This window comes from Phalangium opilio, unplaced genomic scaffold, assembly GCF_054372755.1.
Source record: "Phalangium opilio isolate 3A_F unplaced genomic scaffold, DU_Popi_V2 ptg000056l_1, whole genome shotgun sequence".
NCBI lineage: Eukaryota > Metazoa > Arthropoda > Arachnida > Opiliones > Phalangiidae > Phalangium > Phalangium opilio.
The window spans coordinates 7,012,305-7,035,659 of NW_028324175.1; the positions used below are offsets into that span (position 1 = coordinate 7,012,305).

Sequence of the window (23,355 nt, forward strand, 5' to 3'; positions counted from 1 at the left end):
AAATCTAGCTTCTGCTATAAGTTAATGGTAATGAAGTTTTATTTTTTAAAAAAGTGGCGAAAAAAAAAGAAGAAATTAATGAAAAGGAACAGCCAGGCCCAAGCTCTGATATGGAACTAGACCCATGAATTTCCCCAAATATTTTGGTGCGTTTTTCAGGTTTTTTTTCCCGTAAGTGGAATAATGACAAAATTGCTAGGCCTAACTTCAATTTCAAAATTTTACAGCAAAAGTGAACAAAATTTTCGAACAAAGTAAACTTCATTGGTTTGTACAAGAAAAGGCTCGCTTGGAATGCTTTAAAGGGAATGCAACCACTAAAGCCTTAAGAAGATGGAAGGGAAGAGGGTTAAATTAAATTGTTCAATACATATTTGAAACCATTCCAAAAGTAACAAACAATTCCTGGAAAAAATAAAATTAAACTTTAAAATAATAAATAAAAAATTCAAAAACACCTTTATTCATTGTATAAATTACAATTTTAATTTTAATTTTAATTTAAAAACATTAATTTTTTTGTAGCAATATTTGTTATTTATTATTATAAACAATTAAAAACAATAATAATATTAAATAATCACAAGAAAATTAATTAATAATTATCCATTAATTTTTTTAATTGAGAAGGAATTCAATGTTTGTCTGGATTCTTTTACGCGGGATTTGTACGCATCTACAATTCCCAATGCAAAAACTGCAGCATTTATTAACCCTACTATCTACAAATCATCATTAAAATAAATTAATATCTTAAATATTTAAAAATAATTAATTAAGTTACCGAAAGCGCAACTTTCCAGTCATACTCAATATTGCCATAAACTTCTTTATATTTTGTTTCAATTGATTGAAAGAATATAAAGGTAGAGATAATACTCATTAGACATAATCCACCATTAAAAATAATACCCTGAAATTAAATATTATCATTAATAACTATTTAAACCTAATATTTATTAAGAATAGGGGCTTGGCAGTACTACGTCATGCAACGTCAGGCTACCTTCCATTAGTGCTAAAAAACATACCAGGAGGAGGGGCTTATATAGCTTTCATTCTGTTAAAAAAACATACCATAATGGCGCTGGGGGCGGAGTTAAGCCCGAATTGCCTAGTCCCTATTCTTTGTTTTTATTTATTTATTTAAATTAAAAACAATACCAGTACTGTTCTGCCGTCATCATTGCAAGTTTTCATTGAAAATGTATTGGACAAAAACATCAAAGTGACAGAAGTAATACAACTAAAGTTTGTAAGAAGAAAGAATAGTTCTTGGTAATTTCCTAAGAATGCCCCATTTTTTCCCTTATATTTTGGTTGACAATGAAATAATGTTGTCGCAACACATGCAATATTTCCAATCTGAAGTTCAGAATTGATTTTTATAACTTTAATTTCAACTTAAATGATCAAAATGTCGTTTACTTACCAACTGTAATACATTTAAAATGTCGGTAGACGTGAAAATATAGGAACAATTCGGTTTGTAAACAATAATATCACGTGATAAAAATGGTTCGTTCTCGTGGTTTTTAGGCGCCATTTTCAATTTAATGGGGGGGGAAATAAGTTAACACCTTTCTGCTGGCATTAATTAAGAATATCCCGTCAGGGATTTTCTATTTATACTCAATCTGAAATCCTAATGTTAAACTCTATGGAGCTTTAAGCATTCAAATTTTAGAAATAGGTTAGTTTTCCCTTCAAGTAGTTTGAAAATTTGAGTTAAACTTTGTATCAGCTGTGAATTCTCCTCTTAAAATTCAACTGAACCACAACAGTTCATTGAAAAACACCTGAATTCCGTATGTTAATTCCTATCTTTTCAATAGCATGATAGCATCTAGGAAGAAATGATTATCATATAGGTTTTGATCAAACACGCTCTGAAAAAAAGCCGACAGCTGTCAAAGGTCAACGGAAGCAATCTAGATCTTCTGGTTGTGCTCATGTACAAACAAAGCTTTACTGAATTTCAGGGAAAAACTATTGGTTTTAGAGCTTCAAAACTTTCCCGATCATTAAAAATTCTTCAATACACCTCTCATTAAAATTTCAGGATATTTGAGCCAGTTTTTGTCAAATTAGGGGCAAAAAACGTGGTCCCCCCATGACGGCCATTTTAAAAGCTGACGGCTTTGATTTTCGGCTTAAAATGCTTGATTTTTCGAGCGAAAATCCCCGATACGCGCTTTAACATAGGAAAATAATTCTTTGGGCGCGAACAGCCTGCGTCCGCGAGTCGCGTGATCCAGGAGGCTATGGTTTTGAAATTATTGCGCTAGTGGTTTGCCCCTACATGGTTCTCGAGGATGTGAAGCGAGATTTTTAAACAGTCAATAGTAGGCTGTCTACACTCTTTATATGTCTATGATGTCCAATGATCGCATCTTCTTTCAATGTATTACATAACCTAAATCCTCGGCTCTAATATTCTTGACTTGGTGCTAACATCTTCTTCAATTATTCCGCAACTACACGATCTCCCCCCCTTGGTGGTAGTGATCATCTGGTGATAAGTGCCTCCTTTCCCTTACAATGCTCAACTACACCGAGGCGACACTTTAGTCTCGACTATGACTATACCCGTGCGAATTACTCTGCCCTCAGTTCCCTTCTACGGGATGTAGATTGGTCATATATGGATTATTCCACTCTGGAACAGTCTTGGCAATACTTTAAAGATAATCTTTTTCGCAGTATTGCCCTTGCCGTTCCACTGTATTCCCCAAAATCAGCCAATGTGCGTCCTTGGATTTCGCGTTCTACCAAGCGGAATCTTCGTAAAAAAGAAAGGCTATGGAAAAATCTCAAAAAAGCTATACATTCTGGCAATCTCACTAATTACCATCGCCTTCTTGCCCTTTATAAACTTCAGGTTAAACTGGTCAAACGTAACATCTTTATTCATCGATCGCGAATGCACAATCGTCAACTAACCAATATCATAAAAAACCCTCGAGCTTTTTACCGCTTTGTGCGCGCGCGTATTCGTACTATACCATCCAAGCTAGGAATTCGTCTCTCCAATGGTGAAAAGACTGACTCGGAATTTGAAATGGCTCAATGCCTCAATCAATCTCTAGTCAAAAACTTTAAGGTTACTCAAGTTGAGTTACCTATTGTCTCAGATTTCCCTAATGTGCCTTTAATGGATGATTTTTTCCCAACCATGTTACAAGTCAGGTCTGCCATCCAAAGCCTTGATGTTAAAAGTGCCTCGGGTCCTGACGGGATTACCAATAGACTACTAAAAATTGTAGCTCGTCCTTAGCTCTACCTTTACAAAAACTGTTTACCCTGTCTCTGGTGGAGAAATCCGTGCCTGATGAATGGCGTAAGGCCCATGTTACCCCAATTTATAAGGGTAAGGGCGCAAGATCTGACCCCAATAATTATCGTCCCATTAGTTTGACTTCTACCATCTGCAAGCTTATGGAGAAGTGTATTAGGATGGCCATTTTACACCATGTTCACCCTTACCTTAGTGAGTTCCAGCACGGCTTCCTCCACCACCGCTCAGTAGAGACCAATATTTTATCTGCTCTCCATACGTGGACTTCCGCCTTAGATAACGGTCACCGTGTTGACATAATATATCTAGACATAGCTAAGGCTTTCGACTCTGTTCCTCATAAACGCCTCCTGACCAAACTTCGAGCTTATGGTCTTTCAGAAAACATCCTTGGTTGGGTAGAGAGTTATTTATCTGACCGGTTGCAGGCAGTGCGGGTGGGGCATGCCCTAAGTGATTTTCTTCCGGTTTCGAGTGGTGTTCCACAGGGTAGTGTTTTAGGCCCACTCCTTTTCGTTCTATATATTAATGACCTTCCTAACTCCTTATCCTCCCACCCCCGACTATATGCAGATGACCTTAAGTTGTTTCGGGTTATACACTCCTATGACGACGTCTCTGCCCTTCAGAAGGATCTTAAATATCTTGAATCCTGGTCGCGTGATAACGGCTTGGAATTTAACTGTGATAAAACCTTGGTATTGTCCTTGCACCGTCGTCCCTTTAATGTTAGCACGCCCTCACCATATTTCCTTAATGGCCATAATATTAGACGGGTTAATGAATGTCGCGACTTGGGATTAACACTAACCCACAACCTGTCCTTTCATTCCCATATCCAGGGTTCTTGTAGGCGCGCCAATAATCTTTTATCAGTAATCAAGGCCAATTTCCCAGGTATCAGCCCCCCTTTATTAACGCGTCTTTTTCAATGCTACATTCGGCCGATTTTAGAGTTTGGCAGTCAAATTTGGAACCCTACTTCCCAACAAGATATAAAATTACTTGATGGCGTGTCGGGCAGGGCTAGCCGTATTCCGTACCCTTTAAGGCGCCACCCCCGTGATGTCCGGTTGTCCACTTTAGGTTGGCCCTCCCTCACTATCCGCCGTACTTATTTAGATATGGTCAGCCTTTTTAAAATTTTGTCTGATCCTAGTCAAAAGTTTTTCACTTATTCGACCCACACCAAAGGCACCAGGGGGCACAGTCGAAAGCTTTTCTTGCACCCCTCACGTTCAAAAGTTTTAAGGGACTCGTTCTTTCGAAGGACCATTGCTATATGGAATGCCCTTCCCCCAGAAATTGTTTCAGTTCGTACAGTTCCCCAATTTAAGCGTCTTTTAAAATTACATCTAGCACTAACTTAATTATTATTATATTTTTTATTTAACACATATAAATATCAAAAACCCCATTACCTATAGTAAATCTTTATTATCAATTGTATTTATATCATTATTATAATTTATGGTTCCTATTTGCGGATTATTCAGCACTCGCTACTTGAATTTAATGTACATTGTTTTTTTCTTCTATGTAACTTGTTATCTTGTCTACTTGGAGCTGTATGGCTATTTTTAGCCCTAGCTCGTCATTAATAAAACGGAGCAAAAAAAAAAATTACATAATCCCTTTAAAAAATACTAGTGGTCACTCCTTTTTTAAATTTCTAGTACATTTTCTGAAATCTTATGTCGATTAATTCCATTGCCACTTTTAATGGAGTAATTTATCGGAGCAAGAATGAATGTTTTCTTAGTAACGCTTCAATTTCAACTAAGTATACAGTAATACTACTCCTTGGTGGTAGTTTCTAGCAGACAACGGAACTCCAGCAGCTCCATCTCTCATGTCTTATCCCAGGATAAGTATCCCTGAGTTAACGGTTATAGCTTATGATCTCCCGGCTTCCACCCACCGTGACAAGGAAACAAGTTTAGCGCCGAATAGCCCGGTATTTTTGGCGGGAAATTGGGTAGAAGAGGACAAGTTTGTGCGAGTGTGCCGGCTGTTTTCTGCTGATGGTGAATTGGTGAGTAAATATTCTTTAACTTTAAGAATAATAAACTAGCTATTTATCCAAATAAATTGTTAAAAATTTTAAGTTCACCGACTTAAGAATAAATAAGCTGTTTATTAAATAATTTAAACTTCACCACTAGCTGGTTGGTCTTCTTCAGTGTCCAAACCATGTTTAGTGGAAATTTAGGCGGGAAAATTTCAGCACTCTGCAGGCTCAGGCTGTAAGCAAAATCCTGTTACCTGGTAGGACTGGGAAGTACTCATTTTAATAAAGACAAAGGATAAGGTGGCGTTACTTTCCCGGTGAGTCGGTGACTGATATTATTGATCTTCAATGGTAGTAAACAATCTATTTCACCATATAATTTATTTAAAAACTCAGACCTACAAAGAAGTATTATTTCTTTCAAAGCGTTAGCGTTTAGCTCAAGTTGTAGTGGCCAAAACAGCCCCATGAAAGTAAATTAGCTAAATCGTTTAAAGGTGGGGCAATAAACAAGCCTATTTGGAAAAGGTAGCAAAACTTTACAGTTCAAACCTATCCAATTTAGTTGAATTTAGTAATATTTTGTTAAAGCGGTTCATGTTTTCCGTTGATCATAACAAAATCAGGGACACATTTATATTATGGTTTAACTGTGTTAAAGCTTTAGGAAAAACACAAGGTACCCTAATTTCTTGTTTTGCAGTCTCCCTGTGAACTCTTATGATTCTCTTGTGCCTAGATTCGGGAAAAATTAAACTTAACTAGATGATTAGGTTTCACTTCTAATGTGTTTAATTTTAATTAAGGGCTGCTAGATTTAATTCACCTGTATCCGAGAGTGGAGATGGTTTCTTAATGTAACGTAGATACAATGTTGTTCGGCAGAATATCCATTTCGGGAATTTTGAAGAATAGTACCGGCACCCCCTTTTTTTTTATTCGTTAGAACGTGAAAAAAAATATGGTGCTAAATTTTTTTGGCGCAAATGATTATTAATGGTAGAAAATCAAAATTTAAAAATCGTGTAAAAATGGCGGGAAATTCAAATTTGACATGTTTGCCAATTGAAGTAATCTAACCTAACCTAACCTAGCATATGTGAATTAATGGGCAATTGCAATTGGAAATAAATTTCTATTTTATACATGTGTTTAACGCCGTCTAGTGACATTTTGCCAAAAAAAATTGAAAATTGTTTTCTAATATTGTCATTATTATCATTATTATCATTGCACCATCATTAATTCCAGTATATTTTCACCCTGAAACACCTGTAAATGAACGAGATTAATATGAATTAATGAAATTAATTATGAATATCTTTAACTTACCCTGGGATAGGCTCGAATCTGCGAGTGCTTGCTGAGGCTGGTTCCACGTCAGTGATGCCAGATTGAGGGAAATTTACCATATCTGGGGAAATTTTGACTCCTGAAAACGGTAAAAAAGGAAAAGGGAAATTCCACCAAAAATTTGCTAAATCTGGGGAAATTCCATGGGAAGAAATATTTTATTCAAAACCTACAATCTCAACATAGAAAATTAAACAACTTCATCAAATTGACCTATTAATTACGTTGGATTCTTATTAGATGGCAACCCTGCTACTGTTTTTAGTAATTTCCAAACATTGAATTACCGTCAATTACCGAAAGTCGTCTGCACAATAACTGACCCATTGTAAAATACATCGCCAAAAACAGTTGTCAAGCTATAATTCTATCATTTTCTATGCGCAGAATCTGGCAACCCTGAACTAGGGAAATTTTGCTCCAAAAAGGGAAATTTTAAGGGCTAGAAAGGGAAATTCCATTTTTTCCCACCTGGCATCACTGTTCCACGTTGTAGCGGCTATAACGTCTCGGCCACCGGGTCGTTGCAACCTTTCGTTTTAGAGGTTATATTTATCTCTAATTTTCTCTCGCGCATGCGCGTTATAAACGGGTCCCGGCTCCATAATATATATAGCAGTGCCGTAGGCACTACTATATCTATAATACTAATTACTACCCTTAATTATCTTTTGCGCCTATTATAATGATGTGCAATGAATAGAGGAAGGTGTGACCTTTCATTTGGTATATATTTTATTATATTTCAGGGTGCCGGTACTATTCTTCAAAATAGCCGAAAAGAATAATAGCCGTCACCGATTGGTCTGTCATTAAAGAGGCTATCTACGGGTAGGGGACTTATGATTGGTTAAAAGCTTTTTTGTTCGTCTGTCTAGTTTTTACTTCGGGAATGTCATGATCTATGGCTAAAGCTATGGAAAAGTGGGACTTACGTACTTTATGTGTGAAGCATAATCCGCTTTCGGAATAGTGCGACGAATGTAAGGCCAGGGATACTAGATGCTTTAAGAGGTTTTCGAAGGGAGACGGAAATTGCGATAGAGTTATCGGCGTGTCATATGCAGTACAGTCTACCGGACTTCTAGATTTTAGTGCAATTCAAAGCCAAATCAAGGATGATGGCAGGAGGATGCGAAATCTGAGAGAATTAGACGCACTGTGGAACGGCTTAGGTGCGGTTGAACGCAAAAAAAATAGGGGAATACTCGGAATTGGAATTCAATTTGTCCTTGATAGGGAAAACAAGACGGACGTTATAGATCCCCGTTAAAAAAACCTATGCCGCAGTCTCGTCTGAACGTACGGCTCGAGCTGATCATCCCTCTTTAAACATCTAGTATCCCTGGTAAGGCGCGGCGCTGGTCAACTCCATAGAGTAGATAAACAATTTTCAAAATGTTTTTCGAGGCACAAGTATAAATTAGTCTTATGGGTTAAGTCGCTCTCATGGTTTCCTAAGTTGGTGATTTTCCCGAGTTTTGAAAGTGGTCTCGAAATTTTTGTAAGGATTTTTACTTTCGCATTGTAATTCACAAATACGGATAAATTTGTTTTAAAACAGCCTAGATTATCTTTAGAGGAAAACATAGTACATGGATATACTTAATAAATATAATAAACAATGTATTATATATAAATTTCAAATTTCAAATTTATTTTAATATAGCATTTATACATTGGGTGGCGTGGGGCTAAGTTACTTCGTGACTTGTAAGCCCCACACTTGCTGTACTTGTATTTAGTTATTTTATATTTAATTTAACGAAAACCAGCAATATTAACATTAGAGGATAAACAGGAAACAAAAATAGGAAAACATGAGTAAGTAATTCTACATATAAAAATTTAAAAAATATATAAGTTAGAATATCAAAGCCTAAAATTATATTCGTTAGGAATTTATATACATCAAATGCATGGATCATGCATGATGCTATCTATGTATTGGTCCAGGCCGGTTGAGCTGGGCCCCACCAAACATTTACGAAACTCTACGCCTATGTCAACAAAGGTGCAGTTTAACACCTTTTCAACTCGTCTTTCGTACTAAAAGATAATTGTTACTCTTTTATGTGTGTTGTGCAATTCCTTACAGGATGTGTCTCAGCACCTTGGCGAGCTTAAAATAACACTTTTAAGCGTGTCGCATAACAACTTTAAGAGTGTCGCGTAACGCCTTAAAGAGTGTCGCATAACGCCTTAAAGAGTGTCGCGTAACGCCTTAAAGAGTGTCGCGTAACGCCTTAAAGAGTGTCGCGTAACGCCTTAAAGAGTGTCGCGTGACGCCTTGAAGAGTGTCGCGTGACGCCTTGAAGAGTGTCGCGTGACGCCTTAAAGAGTGTCGCGTGACGCCTTAAAGAGTGTCGCGTGACGCCTTAAAGAGTGTCGCGTGACGCCTTAAAGAGTGTCGCGTGACGCCTTAAAGAGTGTCGCGTGACGCCTTAAAGAGTGTCGCGTGACGCCTTAAAGAGTGTCGCGTGACGCTTTTAAGAGTGTCGCTTGACGCTCTTAAGAGTGTCGCGTGACTCTTTTAAGAGTGTCGCGTGACGCTTTTAAGAGTGTCGCGTGACGCTTTTAAGAGTGTCGCGTGACGCTTTTCAGAGTGTCGCGTAATGCTTTTAAAAGTGTCACATAACACATTTAGCAGGTTTTATAAAGCTAATACCACCTGATCACCAATTCCTTTTCCTTAGCTACTTTTTACTCAGGGATAAAAATATTTTCTTAAGAAAATATCATCTTTAAAAAATGCTGTTATATTTACTTTAATACGATTAATTACGTCTTTTTCCTTGCATTTATAATCTTTGGATTGACTTCAAAATTAAAAGATATATAGAAACGGAAGACCTCATATAAAAAACAAGTTATTGATTTTCAATCCCGCAGTATTATTATTTAATTTCCATGTTGAATTTCAAACGGTGTTTTAAAGGTTTTTACCTCTCCGTGTGACGTAGTCCAGGAGAGGTTCTGTAACGGCCGTGTCTGTGTGTGTGTCTGTGTCTGTGTCTGTGTGTCTGTCTGTCTGTCTGTCTGTCCGTTGTTATTACCTCTCCGTGTGACGTAGTCCAGGAGAGGTTCTGTAACGGCCGTGTCTGTGTGTGTCTGTGTGTGTGTCTGTCTGTCTGTCTGTCTGTCTGTCTGTCTGTCCGTTGTTACACCCACGTGACCGCGTTCGCAGTTTGCGTATCGGAGCAAACGTATTCGCCATTTCCGAACTGCTTTCACAGTCACGGAAATGGCTCCTCTACTTGAGTTCTCACACCACCATCTTCTGTTCTTTGTCAATCCCACATTGACAACAGTCTGCACTTACACTGGCTTCTAACACCACCATCCACTGGTCTTCCGTCTATTCCACATAGACACCAATCTGTATCATTGGCTTCTACTCCATTATCATCGTTTGGTTTTAGGATATACGCGGCGATCAGCTAGGGTTACGAGAAACGTCTAGCCTCCCTAAGGTGGGATCGCCACCAAAGGTTTTCGCAATTGCGCTTTTTCCTTACTATTATAATGGAAACGAATCGTATATATACCCCAAATTTGAAAAAAGCGGGCAAGAGATGTACCCTTCACTTTAAACGTCAATATTAGCAAAGTTTGAGAAGATAATAGGTATAACTTTATTTTAAACGATTTAACTATTATTAATGTTAATTATTGAAGATTAAAATAATTAAAAATAATTATATTTATTTAAATATTAAAGATAAACCTCTCGTGCAAAGAGAGAGATTATCATTGCCTCCTATATCTACCAAGGCCCGTGCATGCGAAATATTTCCTTCATTGCCTCCTATATCTATCAAGGCCCGTGCATTGTGATATATATTTCATTCATTGCCTCCTATATCTATCAAGGCCCGTGCATTGTGATATATTTCATTCATTGCCTCCTATATCTATCTAGGCCCGTGCATTGCGATATATTTTTCAAAACAACAACAAAAATTGGAAACCCCAACTCAGAAACATAATATCGTTTTCATTGGATACTTAAGTTTATATAATCTTATTGACACGGAGAGGTAATATTTTGGTTTTCCCAACTTGTTATTACCGAATTTACACCAAATTATCTGGAAAAACTCAAGGTGATGAAACTCTATTTTGGGTGTTTTTAATTTGCAAAACATTTGTTTTCTTAAATTACACTCTTTTGAAACTTCCATTTCGCTAAATATTAATTATCCACAAAACTATTTCATAATCATAAGTCAATGAAAAAATGCGAAATTGTTCTCTCGCCGCTCTCGCGTTATTGTATGGTACTGTATGAGACAGTTTAACTATAGCAATTAAAAATTTACAGAATTGTGCTAAAAAATACCAGTTTAGTCTGAGATCTACCCTTATAACACCCTTTCCGAAGAAAAAGGAGTAATTCCAGATAGATTTTACACCTTTATTAACTAAGCTTTTCTTCGTAGATAATGGTCACCTTTAAAATACCAATATAACACCGTTTTTGTTATTCATGTGAAAATGTTAGGTGTTATATAGGTGTTTTTAAAAAGTACACCATTTTCACTCCAAAGAAACACTCAATTTTTTTTGTGTGTAGAAGGATAAAAGTTGTTTTTGTGACCACATTTAGCTTAGAGGAATACAGCGCTCCTACCTTTGACTAGATCATTTATATTTTCAGTGACTGTGGTACACTAAAAAAATCATGTGTTAACCCCTCTTATTTAAGTTCTAGCTTTCAAAATTTATTTGAAGTTTAGAATTGTCTTGATATAGTTGAATTCTTTTTCTCGTGCGTCGCATAATTTTGGTATCACTAAGAAGTGATATCTAGGGAGAAGGTACAAGAAGCCTAAGTATTAGCGCGCCATAGTCCCAGTCCCTCTTTCAAAATACAAGGGGGGACGTAAAAGGAGGTCGGGCTATTTCGCCCGCGATTTCGCCTCTCCTCAGTCGGAAAATACGTAATTTTTGTCATTCGCGTTGCGCTGACGCGAGTGTCAAGAACCAAGGAGATACTGGTTGTAATTTAGAGGAGGGTATTAACTCCGGACCTACGTTTGGACTGGAAATAAAGCTGGAAATGTGGCTAATTTGAACCTTCTCCCTAGTAAACTAGATATCACTTCTTGGTATCACCAAAGCGCCAATTTTTAACATCACCTAAAACTATAGTCTTCTAAGTGTGGTTATAACCAGTCTGGTTATGTTTCGAAATCTTTAGTGAGCCTTACAAAATGGAAGGCCTCAGTAATTCCGAGTTTTCGAATGAAATTATAAATACATAATTTACTTTTACTTATATAAATTGCTTGCACTTTGTGAACAAACGCTATCACTAGAGTGCTAGTAGGTGTTTTGGGTTGGGGATATTTTTAAGAAGTGGAAACAACAAGGATGCCAAGAAAATTTGGTCAATGAAATGTGACGATGGGATGAATAGAAACATTTTAAGTAAACCTTTGAATGTAATCTGTGTTTTTACAATCTTCTTTTGGACGGCATTTCGAGTCTTTTATGTCCTCGGCAATATCCACCGCAGCGTATTGCACAATTTGTTGAAATTTCCCGGGACATAAGATAGTGACGTCACTACAACGCACATTTTCATTGGCTGACGTATATTCCATTTACGCCGGGAACGACCGAAAAATTAGAACACGTTTTAAGCCCGACCGAAACGAGCGGAACGGCAATTCCGTCGTGTTTTCGGTCAAATGAGAACCTAGATTCCCACTTGACCGAAAAAACCCGGCGGAAATCAGGCAGCCGACGGAAGAAATTTTAACTTACGCCGGAATCCGGCGGTAGACCGTTCACACTACGACTGAATTTTGAGTTTGGCGGTAGATATTTTTGGGTCACGTGATAGAATTGACTGGTTTCCACAACATCTATTTCGCACTCTTAATTGATATATTTGTCCCCTTGTCGCTTAGATCGTAGATATAGCCTCTACCATAACGTTATCAGAATATTTTTGACCATATTATAGTACACTATTATAGTAACATATATATCAACAAGTTGGGAAAACCAAAATATTACCTCTCCGTGTCAAGAAGATTATATAAACTTAAGTATCCAATAAAAACGTTATTATGTTTCTGAGTTGGGGTTTCCCATTTTTGTTGTTGTTTTGAAAAATATATCGCAATGCACGGGCCTTGATAGATATAGGAGGCAATGAATGAAATATATCACAATGCACGGGCCTTGATAGATATAGGAGGCAATGAAGGAAATATATCGCATGCACGGGCCTTGGTAGATATAGGAGGCAATGATAATCTCACTCTTTGCACGAGAGGTTTATCTTTAATATTTAAATAAATATAATTTTTTTAATTATTTTAATCTTCAATAATTAACATTAATAATAGTTAAATCGTTTAAAATAAAGTTATACCTATTATCTTCTCAAACTTTGTTAATATTGACGTTTAAAGTGAAGGGTACCCCTCTTGCCCGCTTTTTTTCAAATTTGGGGTATATATACGATTCGTTTCCATTATAATAGTAAGGAAAAAGCGCAATTGCGAAAACCTTTGGTGGCGATCCCACCTTAGGGAGGCTAGACGTTTCTCGTAACCCTAGCTGATCGCCGCGTATATCCTAAAACCAAACGATGATAATAGAGTAGAAGCCAATGATACAGATTGGTGTCTATGTGGAATAGACGGAAGACCAGTGGATGGTGGTGTTAGAAGCCAGTGTAAGTGCAGACTGGTGTCAATGTTGGGATTGACAAAGAACAGAAGATGGTGGTGATTAGAAGCCAGTAAGAACAGACTGGTGTCCGTGTGGGATGGACAAAGACCAGAAGATGGTGGTGTGAGAACTCGAGTAGAGGAGCCATTTCCGTGACTGTGAAAGCAGTTCGGAAATGGCGAACACGTTTGCTCCGATACGCAAACTGCGAACGCGGTCACGTGGGTGTAACAACAGACAGACAGACACACAGACAGACACACAGACACACACACAGACACACACACAGACACACAGACAGACACACAGACAGACACACACACAGACACGGCCGTTACAGAACCACTCCTGGACTACGTCACACGGAGAGGTAAAAAGCATCGATTACACAAAATTGTGCCGTTCAACAACTGCAACGTCATCATGCATGACGTCAAAAGAACACCGATTTAATTTTCCCAAACATTGATGTTTTTCCTGATGAGTGTTACTGAACGCAGCCTTGGTTTATTCTCAGCAGTAATGATTCCATCGTAATCTCGGGTTCAAAAAGCATTTTTTTATATATATTTTTCAAATTATTCTCCAAACTAATGTTTTTGTAGCTCTTGTAGAAATCATAAAGCATGGTTTTCACTTGGCGTAAATCACGACTATTCATCCGACGTCAAGCGAGAACGGAAAAAAACATAGTTACGCTGGACAGAAATCACGTTAAATGTGGCGATGTTGGTTTTCTATTTTTTGGCCACTCTGCGTCAGCCAATCAGCAATAAGCTCGAGTCGTGACGTTATTTTCGACCACGCGTGTTCGGAAAAGGGCGTCCGTGGTCCGCCATGTCTTTATTTATTTAGTTCCTAATCGACTTAGTTACTAGTACAAATCCCTGAGATTGCCGAAGTCGAATGCTGAAAGTTTTATTGAAGAGGTTCGGAGCCATCCTTATCTTTATGATATTTGACACAAAGATTATAAAGACCAAAAAAGAAAGATGGGCCGCAATTGGTACAATGTTCAGTTTATTTGGTAAGTCTTGGTTCCATTATTTGCGAGAACTACGCTAAGTGAAATCGCTATAACGATGGGCGACAACGTAAAAAGCCAATCTGACGTTTGACGTCCAGCTGCAAAGTAGTTTTTTTCGGTCATGTGAAAACCATGCTTTAGTCGCCATTATGAAACGGATGCAGTAAGAAATAACGCACTCCCTTGACATTTGGTTCGTTGACGTTTCGATTAAAAACGTCACGTGACAACCAGAATTGAAAACATCTTTGAATCAAAAAATTGGAATCCGTTTCGAATTGTTGAAAGCAGCCGACGCCATGCTTAAAATGCTTTCCGTATACTTGTAGGCGATCAGTACCGGTCGTTTGGGTCACTTGGGCGACGGAGTCAGACGAGACCCGATCAGTTCCGGGGCGACATCGGTGCCTTCGGGTGTCTTGAAGGTCTTGCACTAGAAGTATGCCTTCGGTTGGGGCCGAGAGAACATGCAAGGGTCAGTCGCTCGGTTGGGAGAACATAATTTTCACTTTCTTAGTGACCAACTCTTTAACACTTTTTTGGGACACGCTGGTAAGCAAACATGTAACTTCACTTTCAATTTTCAGAAAATTATTATTGTCTATCCCGGGGATCTAGTATTACCAGAAGTATATAATTCTTCTCTTCGAGAGAAGTGTACCACAAAGCGGGGTAATTGTAACGCCATTCTTCCCAACATCGGAACACTTCGAGCAAGGTTACTAAACCGAATCACATACGCGATAAATAGTTCCCTCGTAATTACTCTATTAGCGTTTAACTATTTGGTCAGACGCATGCGCTTGTGGATTTTTGTCCCATGTCAAGACAATCAAGGTTTGTGGGTTGATTGCTTGCTGGGGCTTAGTGCCAAACAGTTATAGAATTCACCTTGCGTTGCGATACCCATCTGAAGTTTGATGAGCGGTAGAGCAAACAAAATGGGTAAGTCTGGGACGAATGACGTTAACTAAAGTATTAAGAGAAAACAGAGTGTCATTCTTCTTCTATTATCCCCTTCTGGTAATACGATGTAGTTAAATTGAAGCTGTCATGTAAAGATGAAAGTGGCGATAGTACCTTGTATAGAACCAGAAGTAAGATAAGGGACTAGAAGTAAAGTGCTCTAACATTGGTAATAGATCCTGGCACAAATTTGAGGATTTTATGCCGCTTCCATCGCGCCTCCATTAGAGAGAAAAAAATTGGTCGAGATCCAGAAAAACTTTCCTACCCCCTTCCCCTCAACCTAAAGCCGCGGAACACGGACGCGGGTGCTTGACTCTAGTTTGGCCGTCTACCACCACGAGCGTCTCACGGGTTGGGGGGGGGGAGAATTCAGAAACCGCTACCAGATGGCCAACCGTTGGTGTGTTATCAAGAATATTCACTTTCGCCAAGTGAAGAATTTGGTTAACTCGATACTTCTAGTCCCTTAAGCTTGATTCTCACTCGACGGAAATCTGCCGCTCGGCGGCTTGAAAATTTGAAAACGCCGGGCTCCGAAGGTGTCTCATTCTCATACTTCTGATAGCACTCAATACGCGTGAGTTGATCACTCTTATCCTGGAAAGTATAAGACTAAGATCATTTTGATCTATAGGGCAGAGGATTTATCCCAAAAACGTATAATCTCCCACAAAACTTGATGTTAATTTTGGATACCTTTGAATTCAAAGGAATAGGAAATTAACATCAAGTAAGACTCGCTCTTATACATGGTAATAGAATTCTTTGAATGGGCTTCTATATCTCGAGAAGCTAGCGTCCGTGGGTGCGTGATCAAGTGGGCCATGACCAATCTCACTCACCATCCCCCCCCCCAACAATATCCTTATTGTCAAAATATCTAGGAAGATCTAATGTAACAGTTCTTGGATCGTCTCTATTTTTAGCCACATCGTATATATACGATGAGGCTATTAGTTTGTCCCGCGAGCCTGTGGTGGTTTTTCGCGATTTGGAATGTGGTCAGAGTTACCCAAAGAAATGGTTATGTCAGATCGAACCGAAGAAATGGTTATTTTATGCCTTTGGTAGTATAAAATGTTTCGTTCGTCATTGAAGGGAGGGAGAGTGAATGTGAAAGAATTGTGGTGAGGTGATATTTTTCGTTCGTGTATTTTAAAAGGATGGGAATTATAATAGTATGTTTAAGCATTGCATTTAATTGTACCATGGAAGAAGAAGGGTGTAATGGAATGGTGAGGTGAATAGGCAGACGGCTACGCGAAATGTAGGGTCACGTGGGAAAACTCTCCTCTCCTCTCGGCACTAGCTGTAACTCGATTACTGCTCTGCGAAATATTGGCGCGCAAGCAGAGAGATGGATACACTGTTTAGATCCGCTCTCTACCGCCTCTACTACTGCGCAGAAGCTTTCAACGTTGGTGATAAACTCGGGAAGGAGGTGATGAAAAGGGGGAAGTTACGATTTTTCAATGCGCTCTCTTTAACACTATAGGACCCTTCCATACATCCTTCTTCTTCCATCATAGATAATAAACACCAGGATCAGAACGTCGGGGTAGAGCTTGCCGCGCTTTGTACAAACTGGGTGGGTTCTACTTCCGGAAACCAGCGCATGCGTACAGCGTAGAATCATGGATAAATAATGCACGTGTGGAAAAACAAATTTCCCCACGTGCATTCTTTAAAGTTTTTATATAAACATTAGGCCTAGCGGTTATCATCTTATAGTATCATGCGAGCATATCTTGGTGCTATGGGTTTAACTGACTATAAACTACTTACTGGAAACAAAAGAAGGTAGGTCAGGTTAATTTATACTTAAGTATTTTCAATAATCATTGAAAAACATCCTAAGCCTCGGTTTAGATTTAGGGCCCACACGGGTGCCACGGGGCGGCACGAAAAACGGGCAGACAGACCTCGTCTGCGCATAAGCGGAAGTCAACTGCAAAAGTTTGGCGTGCGGCCCCCCCTGCACAAGCGCGGCAAAGAGAGATGCACTACGGAAGGCATACCTTCCGATCCTTGTGTTTATTATCTAAGCTTCCATGATTGTGCAGGTAAGGTTAAGGGTCTCTAAAGAGGTCGGCGGACCGTTGGATTTTTTTTTTTGAAAACGTCGTTATTGACGTCACAATCCCCGGGAGTGAGCAAAACGAAAGTCTTTCCTTCTAGCAAACGCAGCGGGGGTCTCGGACTATCGCGGGTCAGATCTGGGGAAACGCCGAAGCAGAGCGGCACTCAACCAATCACAAGAGAGGGGAGGATGGGTGGGGTGAGTTTTTTAAAAAAAAAATTCAACGGTCCGCCGAACTCTTTACAGTCCCTTTAAGCTTTGTGGTTTACGTTTCCTCGATATAGCTAGAGAGAGAGAGGATTTTAGTATTGCCTTAATTCAAATGGAAGGTTTAATACTCCGTTTAAAATTCCGGTCACCCGTGGACAATAAGGGTCTCCTCAAATCGAGAAGAATTTTAAAAGAAAGTCCGAGCGGGCGAGAATTCTAGAAGCGCGTTTTAGAAATTTTTTAGTTTCTTCTTAGCTACAAGGTATCGATGGGACTAACAGTTTTACCTGAGTAGTAGTGGTAGTAGTAGTAGTATTAGTAATTTAGTAACGGGCGTTGGCGATATTTGATTCTCTTTGCCAAGCAGCCATTGCAAAATTATTCCCTCTGACCGGTATATTAGGGGATATTTCACTAGAAGTATATTTATTGTAGTAGGGATAGCGAGAGTACGTAAACGATGTGGCTTAGTTATGGGCTAGACCATCTTGTTTTAACACAATTCCAGACCACACAACCGTATCTGGCGAGCTAATTTTAGGTAGAAAGTTGATCGATACTAGAGTTTGATGGTTTCGAATATGCACTCCGCGAGTTTTACATTTCCTTGGGAAATGCTTGAATGAAGTGATCAATTCCTGCTGTCAATTGATGGTGAAAAACATGAGCACTACCCTTTTAGAGCTGTGATTGGTTAATAATGAAGTAATACTTTTGTTTCAATCTTCGAAGTGCCAAAAGGCTCCCGCTTCAAGATCCCCTCAATATGGTGTAAGCTATTTAAAAATACATCCATTCTGCTTAATTAATGCACAATGTTATTTAAATTTTTTATTCTAAAAATACACCATGTGCATGCTAAAAACGTTAAGTTAAAAATAGTATTGAAATCCAAAAATGTACTTGGTCCCACACGTGGTATCAAAGAGGGTTGAAGCTAGCGGCTTTGGCAAGGCATTTTGGGTGTTCTCGCTTTTCTTCTTTATTTATTTGTTATATTTCCCTCCTAATATCCGGTTCACTGTATTTCAACCAATAAGAGGGCAGAGAAAGATGCGCGCGCACACCGGAAGCTTAGAGGTAAACTTTCAAAGCGAGAACACTCCAGCCAAGCCTTCTACTCCCCCTCTTTCTATCCTCTTTGGTGGTATCCACCCGAAAGCGATCAAGAGCCCGTAGTTAGTGAAGTGTGAAAAATAACCTGAGAGGGTTAGACTGGAAAATTTGATAGATCTTTCAAAGCATTACCGCCGCGATATAGTTTTACCATGGATAAAAATGCGTGTAAGGAAATTTGCTCTCGCGATATAGGATAGGCAACTCCCTATCTCGAACGACAGCTTATTCTGTATATACCTTGTTACAACATCGATTGTCAGCATGCGAAAAACTAGGTCTCTATGCAACCTAGCTTTGTGCGCGCTGACAAGAGAAAAAAACTTTAAATTTTCAAGATTTAAAATATCCACAAGTTTTTTAGATCGAGTGCACGGACCTCTTGGCCTTAGTTTCAAATACGTGTAGTAGGCTGTAGACAATTTCACAAGTATTCTCCATAAAATTTCAAACTAATTTTAATTTTAAAATATCTGTCACTTTATACCAATATCTGTTAGATAAGTAATTTTGATCTTTTTCTTTTCACATTGTTTTCAAAGACACTTTTTATAAATGAACCTAAGAATTTGCTACAGCGAAGATAAACTCGCATGCTGTCAGCTTGCTAATTGATTCGCAAAATTTTCGAGAATCATAGCCCAATTCTGCACACTTCTTATGGCCCATTTCCGCACAGTTTTTACATTGAAAATTTAGTTCACCATTTTTTACCATAACCTATTTCCGCACAGTTTGCAAATAAAATTTTTTTATTTACTTGTTGATTAGGTTTGGTTCGGGTTAGGTTCGTTTAGATTTTGGTTAGGTTAGGTTATGCTACAATAGGGGCATGCAAACTTGTGATTTGACCCTTGCAATATCACTATCGATATAAAAAAGTGTATTGATAGACGTAAGCGTTAAACCAAGTGTGGTTTTGTTTAAAAATAGAAGTAAAAGGAGCATTTATTAATTCCGTTTGTTAAATCTGCATTAAAAATTAATCTATCGTTAAATAGTATCGAAAATTTTATAATCATAAAACATAACATTCTGGCTATTTTCGATCCAATGGGCCAGCATCATAAGTTTAAGGTTTTTAAAATGTTTTGCAAACTGTGCGGAAACGGGCTATAGGTTTTTAAGGTGTGAAAAATAAAACTGTGCGGAAACAAGCGACCACCCGCGTTCTCTACTACGGTTTTAAAAAGCCAACAATTACACTAAATAGAAAACTTAATTCTTATTGTTTGTGATTCAGAGTACCTCGTCTGCAGGATTGTGGTATCCTGGAAAAGTTCCGTAAGGACACGATTGAGTGGGAAAGGATTAAGGGCATGTTTGACACGGACCACCTCCAGGAAAAGAGTGGGACAAGACCTTTGGTCATAGTGGACTTGCAAGGCGCGTTCGCCATCTTGACCATCGGACACGCTCTTGCTTTACTCGTCTTTCTGGCAGAGAGACTCTCTAACCTCTTATCCAGATGCTTAAAGATGATTAAATGACCACACCTGAATGTATCTCGACGTTTTACCATGTTATCAAAAGGCACAGTGATCATCTAATTGCATAAGTTTATAAGATATGTTACATAAGTATGACACGACTTATACTTCGAAATGCTAGAGATTTACAGCTCCTACGTTTTACCTACGTCACTTCATGTCAATCTCTCAGTAACCAGTGACAAACTTATGGAACATATCGTATGAACTTATGATAATTTCTATAAACTTCCACAATTTTGCATCAATCTTTTACCTAAAATTTCATAAAGTAATGTAATAATTGTTGTTGATTAGTAATAAATAATAATAGTCATAGCACCGCATAAAATAACTTAAATTACCATATTGCTGTATTTGTTGTTAGCCGGTTCCAACACGAACCAGGCAGTTTGTAGAACGACGCCGAACAGAATAAAACATGTTAGCTGTCACTAAGAGTCGTTGTTAATGAGACTGGGTTGTAATTAATATGCAAGCAGTCAGAACGAATAAGAAATGTCGTCAGACTGACGAATCTATACGCTTTTATATTTTCTTCGCTCGCTCCGAAGGATGGGAGGATTAGCCGCGCCTTAGCGATAATGTTGATCAATATTAGAGGTCGTTCAAACCAAGGTTTCTATTGTTCGAGGAAGCGTCTGCAGCCAAGCCAGGTCAGACTCACAAAAATTTGCTTTGGTGTTACTTGTCGCGGGACAAGCGGCAATTGATGTATTCGATTCGACTACTCTACAGAACTTTGACAACACTATAGCAAGGGTTTGAAGCCCATTGCATCACTAAAAAAAACACGAGGTACATTGAGATACACCTCGGCCTTAAACTTTTGTCAGAAGATGAACGCCGGTTTGGCGGACTATACCAGGAATGATACGGACAACTACTTGGATCTTTTGCAAAAAAAAAAAAAAAACGGGGCAGAGTCAAACTCCGTTGACTCCCATTTGGGTTCAATCCACGGATAAGTTCGACTGCAAAGACATCAGTTTTCCCATCGCATTTAATAAACCTTATAATAAAGAATCGGCGATAGTCTGTCGAAAACCACGTAAGCCTAATTCTTCTTTTGGGCCTCGTAAGTCAACTAACCCTAAAGGCTCGTTTACACAAGCGCGAGAATAATAAAGATGAGAGATGAAGCTGACCCGTGTTTCTGTTTCTCGCGTGACCGTTCACATGCCCGCGAGAATATCACTTGAACGAGCTTTTGCCTAGAGATGACGCTGATTTTCCGAATAAGCTCGCGACCTGGGACTAGAAGCCAAAAATTGCTTTATGTGAACACGTTTGCTCCGATTTACCAACTGCGAACGCGGTGACAGACAGTCAGACACAATGACAGACACACACACACAGACACGTCCAGTGTAAAACCTCTCCGTGACGTCATCGTCACTCGGAGAGGTAAAAATTGCTTTATGTGAACACGTTTGCTCCGATTTGCCAACTGCGAACGCGGTGACAGACACACACACACAGACACGTCCATTGTAATACCTCTCCGTGACGTCATCGTCACTCGGAAAAAGTAAAAAATAAGAATTATGTCTTTAATCAATATTTTTAATGAATCTACCTTATGAAATGCAATGTTAAGTTTCTATTTCGTGCGTGATATTCCATAGAATCGTTCATACGGAAAACGAGGCACGAAACCAATCTAAGTTTTACTACTTTGACATATTTTGCGTTCGCGTTTTTCTGTAAAAATGCAATCAACCCAATAGTAATTATACTCAGCTAATCAGGCTATATCATGAATACTAAAAGTAATCAGTATTTAGTCAGTTCGGGAACCGAGGGCTTTGAACTGTTCTTATTCATTGTATGATGAATGCTCGCTGCCTTTAGCCGCTATGTTGGAAGAAATTCACCATTTGAAAGCAGTACGGAATGAAAATTGAAATCTAGAACAAACTTTAATAACAAATTTTTACTCGGTCATGGTTTGGCGCTTACATTAATTGAAATAAATATTAGCAGACCTTTTCGCTACTAAATTGAGATTATGGTGAAGCTAAAATCATTGTAAAAGTATGGTTAAACCGGGTTCAAAGCACAACATAAAAATCTAAATATTTATTAACTAATTAAATAACTGGGCATCCGCGTGTTACTCGTTCGTTTTTATTTAGTCGCCATCTATGATGGGTCAAAATATTACGGACATCCATTTATGAGACATAAAACGGAAATTAGCTCCGCCTTCGTCGTCGTCTCGCCTTCGCCCTCTTTAAACTACAGTCCCCTATCACAAGCGACTTTGTCGCCATCTATGATGGAGTCAAAATATTACGGAGCTTCGGTAGGTTGTAGTAAGTGGGTTCGAGTCCAACTGCGGGAGGTTATATTATTTTCTTTAAAAATAGTAATTAAATTATTTAAATATTTACATAATTTCACTCAGTGAAAAATTATTTGAATATTCATGTAAATTCACTCATTATTTTACAGAAGAAAAACTATTAAAACTAGCTACTCTCAAATCTTAATGCAATTTCAACATTGAGATAAGCGACAATTTTACTTCTTTTACCTATTTTCAAACATAACTGATTCTTGTCTAGAACTGTAGAACACTTAATATTAATTAGCAATGTTACTGTATATAAGTAAGACATTAATTATACAGTGCCTAAATATAATTTTTGTAATAATTATCCTTTGCTATTATATCAATATGGAGTTCATTATACATTGCTAAAATACATTAGAAAGCGCGACAAAATTGTAAGTTTTTCCCTCGGAACCTCTTGTTAAATAACCACACGGAGTAAAGATCCACTATAAAAGTCATCAGAGGTAAGTAAATTACGTAACAACGCAATTTTTGCCATAGTTATATATTCATGTATTACCATCGTTTTCCAATCGTCCACGTCGCAGATTTTTTTAATTTCGGTGCTCAAAAGTTTTGCGAATGCTTTAAGGTGAAGACGCAGTTTTAATTTTACTTATCTATAAATTTGAATGATAATTTTTTGTTTAAAACACTTTTTTAATGAGAATAAATATTTACCCGATTGTACCAAGGCAACAATTTTCCATCATTAAATATAATCAAGAAGGGGGTATAAGAAGGCATAAACCGCGAGATTTTACGCTACT

At 38.3% G+C, this 23,355-nt stretch overlaps 2 protein-coding genes and 1 long non-coding RNA gene across 3 annotated transcripts; 2 read left to right on the top strand and 1 right to left on the bottom strand.

Moving 5' to 3' along the window:
• Positions 1 to 447: 447 nt before the first annotated feature.
• Positions 448 to 1,427, bottom strand: LOC149668329 (uncharacterized). The gene is made up of 3 exons (XM_089841315.1): positions 1,165 to 1,427; positions 785 to 913; positions 448 to 722 (listed from the first exon to the last, which is right to left on the bottom strand). The coding sequence occupies exons 1-3, from the start codon at positions 1,222 to 1,224 to the stop codon at positions 603 to 605; spliced, it is 309 nt and encodes a 102-aa protein (XP_089697441.1). The 5' UTR covers positions 1,225 to 1,427; the 3' UTR covers positions 448 to 602.
• A 1,217-nt stretch (positions 1,428 to 2,644) lies between these two features.
• LOC149668330 (uncharacterized) lies at positions 2,645 to 4,102 on the top strand. Its single transcript, XM_089841275.1, has 4 exons — positions 2,645 to 3,189; positions 3,267 to 3,490; positions 3,575 to 3,696; positions 3,872 to 4,102. The coding sequence occupies exons 1-4, from the start codon at positions 2,645 to 2,647 to the stop codon at positions 4,100 to 4,102; spliced, it is 1,122 nt and encodes a 373-aa protein (XP_089697401.1).
• A 10,610-nt stretch (positions 4,103 to 14,712) lies between these two features.
• On the top strand, positions 14,713 to 20,678 carry LOC149668331 (uncharacterized). Its single transcript, XR_016368046.1, has 2 exons — positions 14,713 to 14,931; positions 19,998 to 20,678. It is a non-coding gene; the product is annotated as an uncharacterized LOC149668331 (long non-coding RNA).
• The last annotated feature ends 2,677 nt before the right edge of the window (positions 20,679 to 23,355 follow it).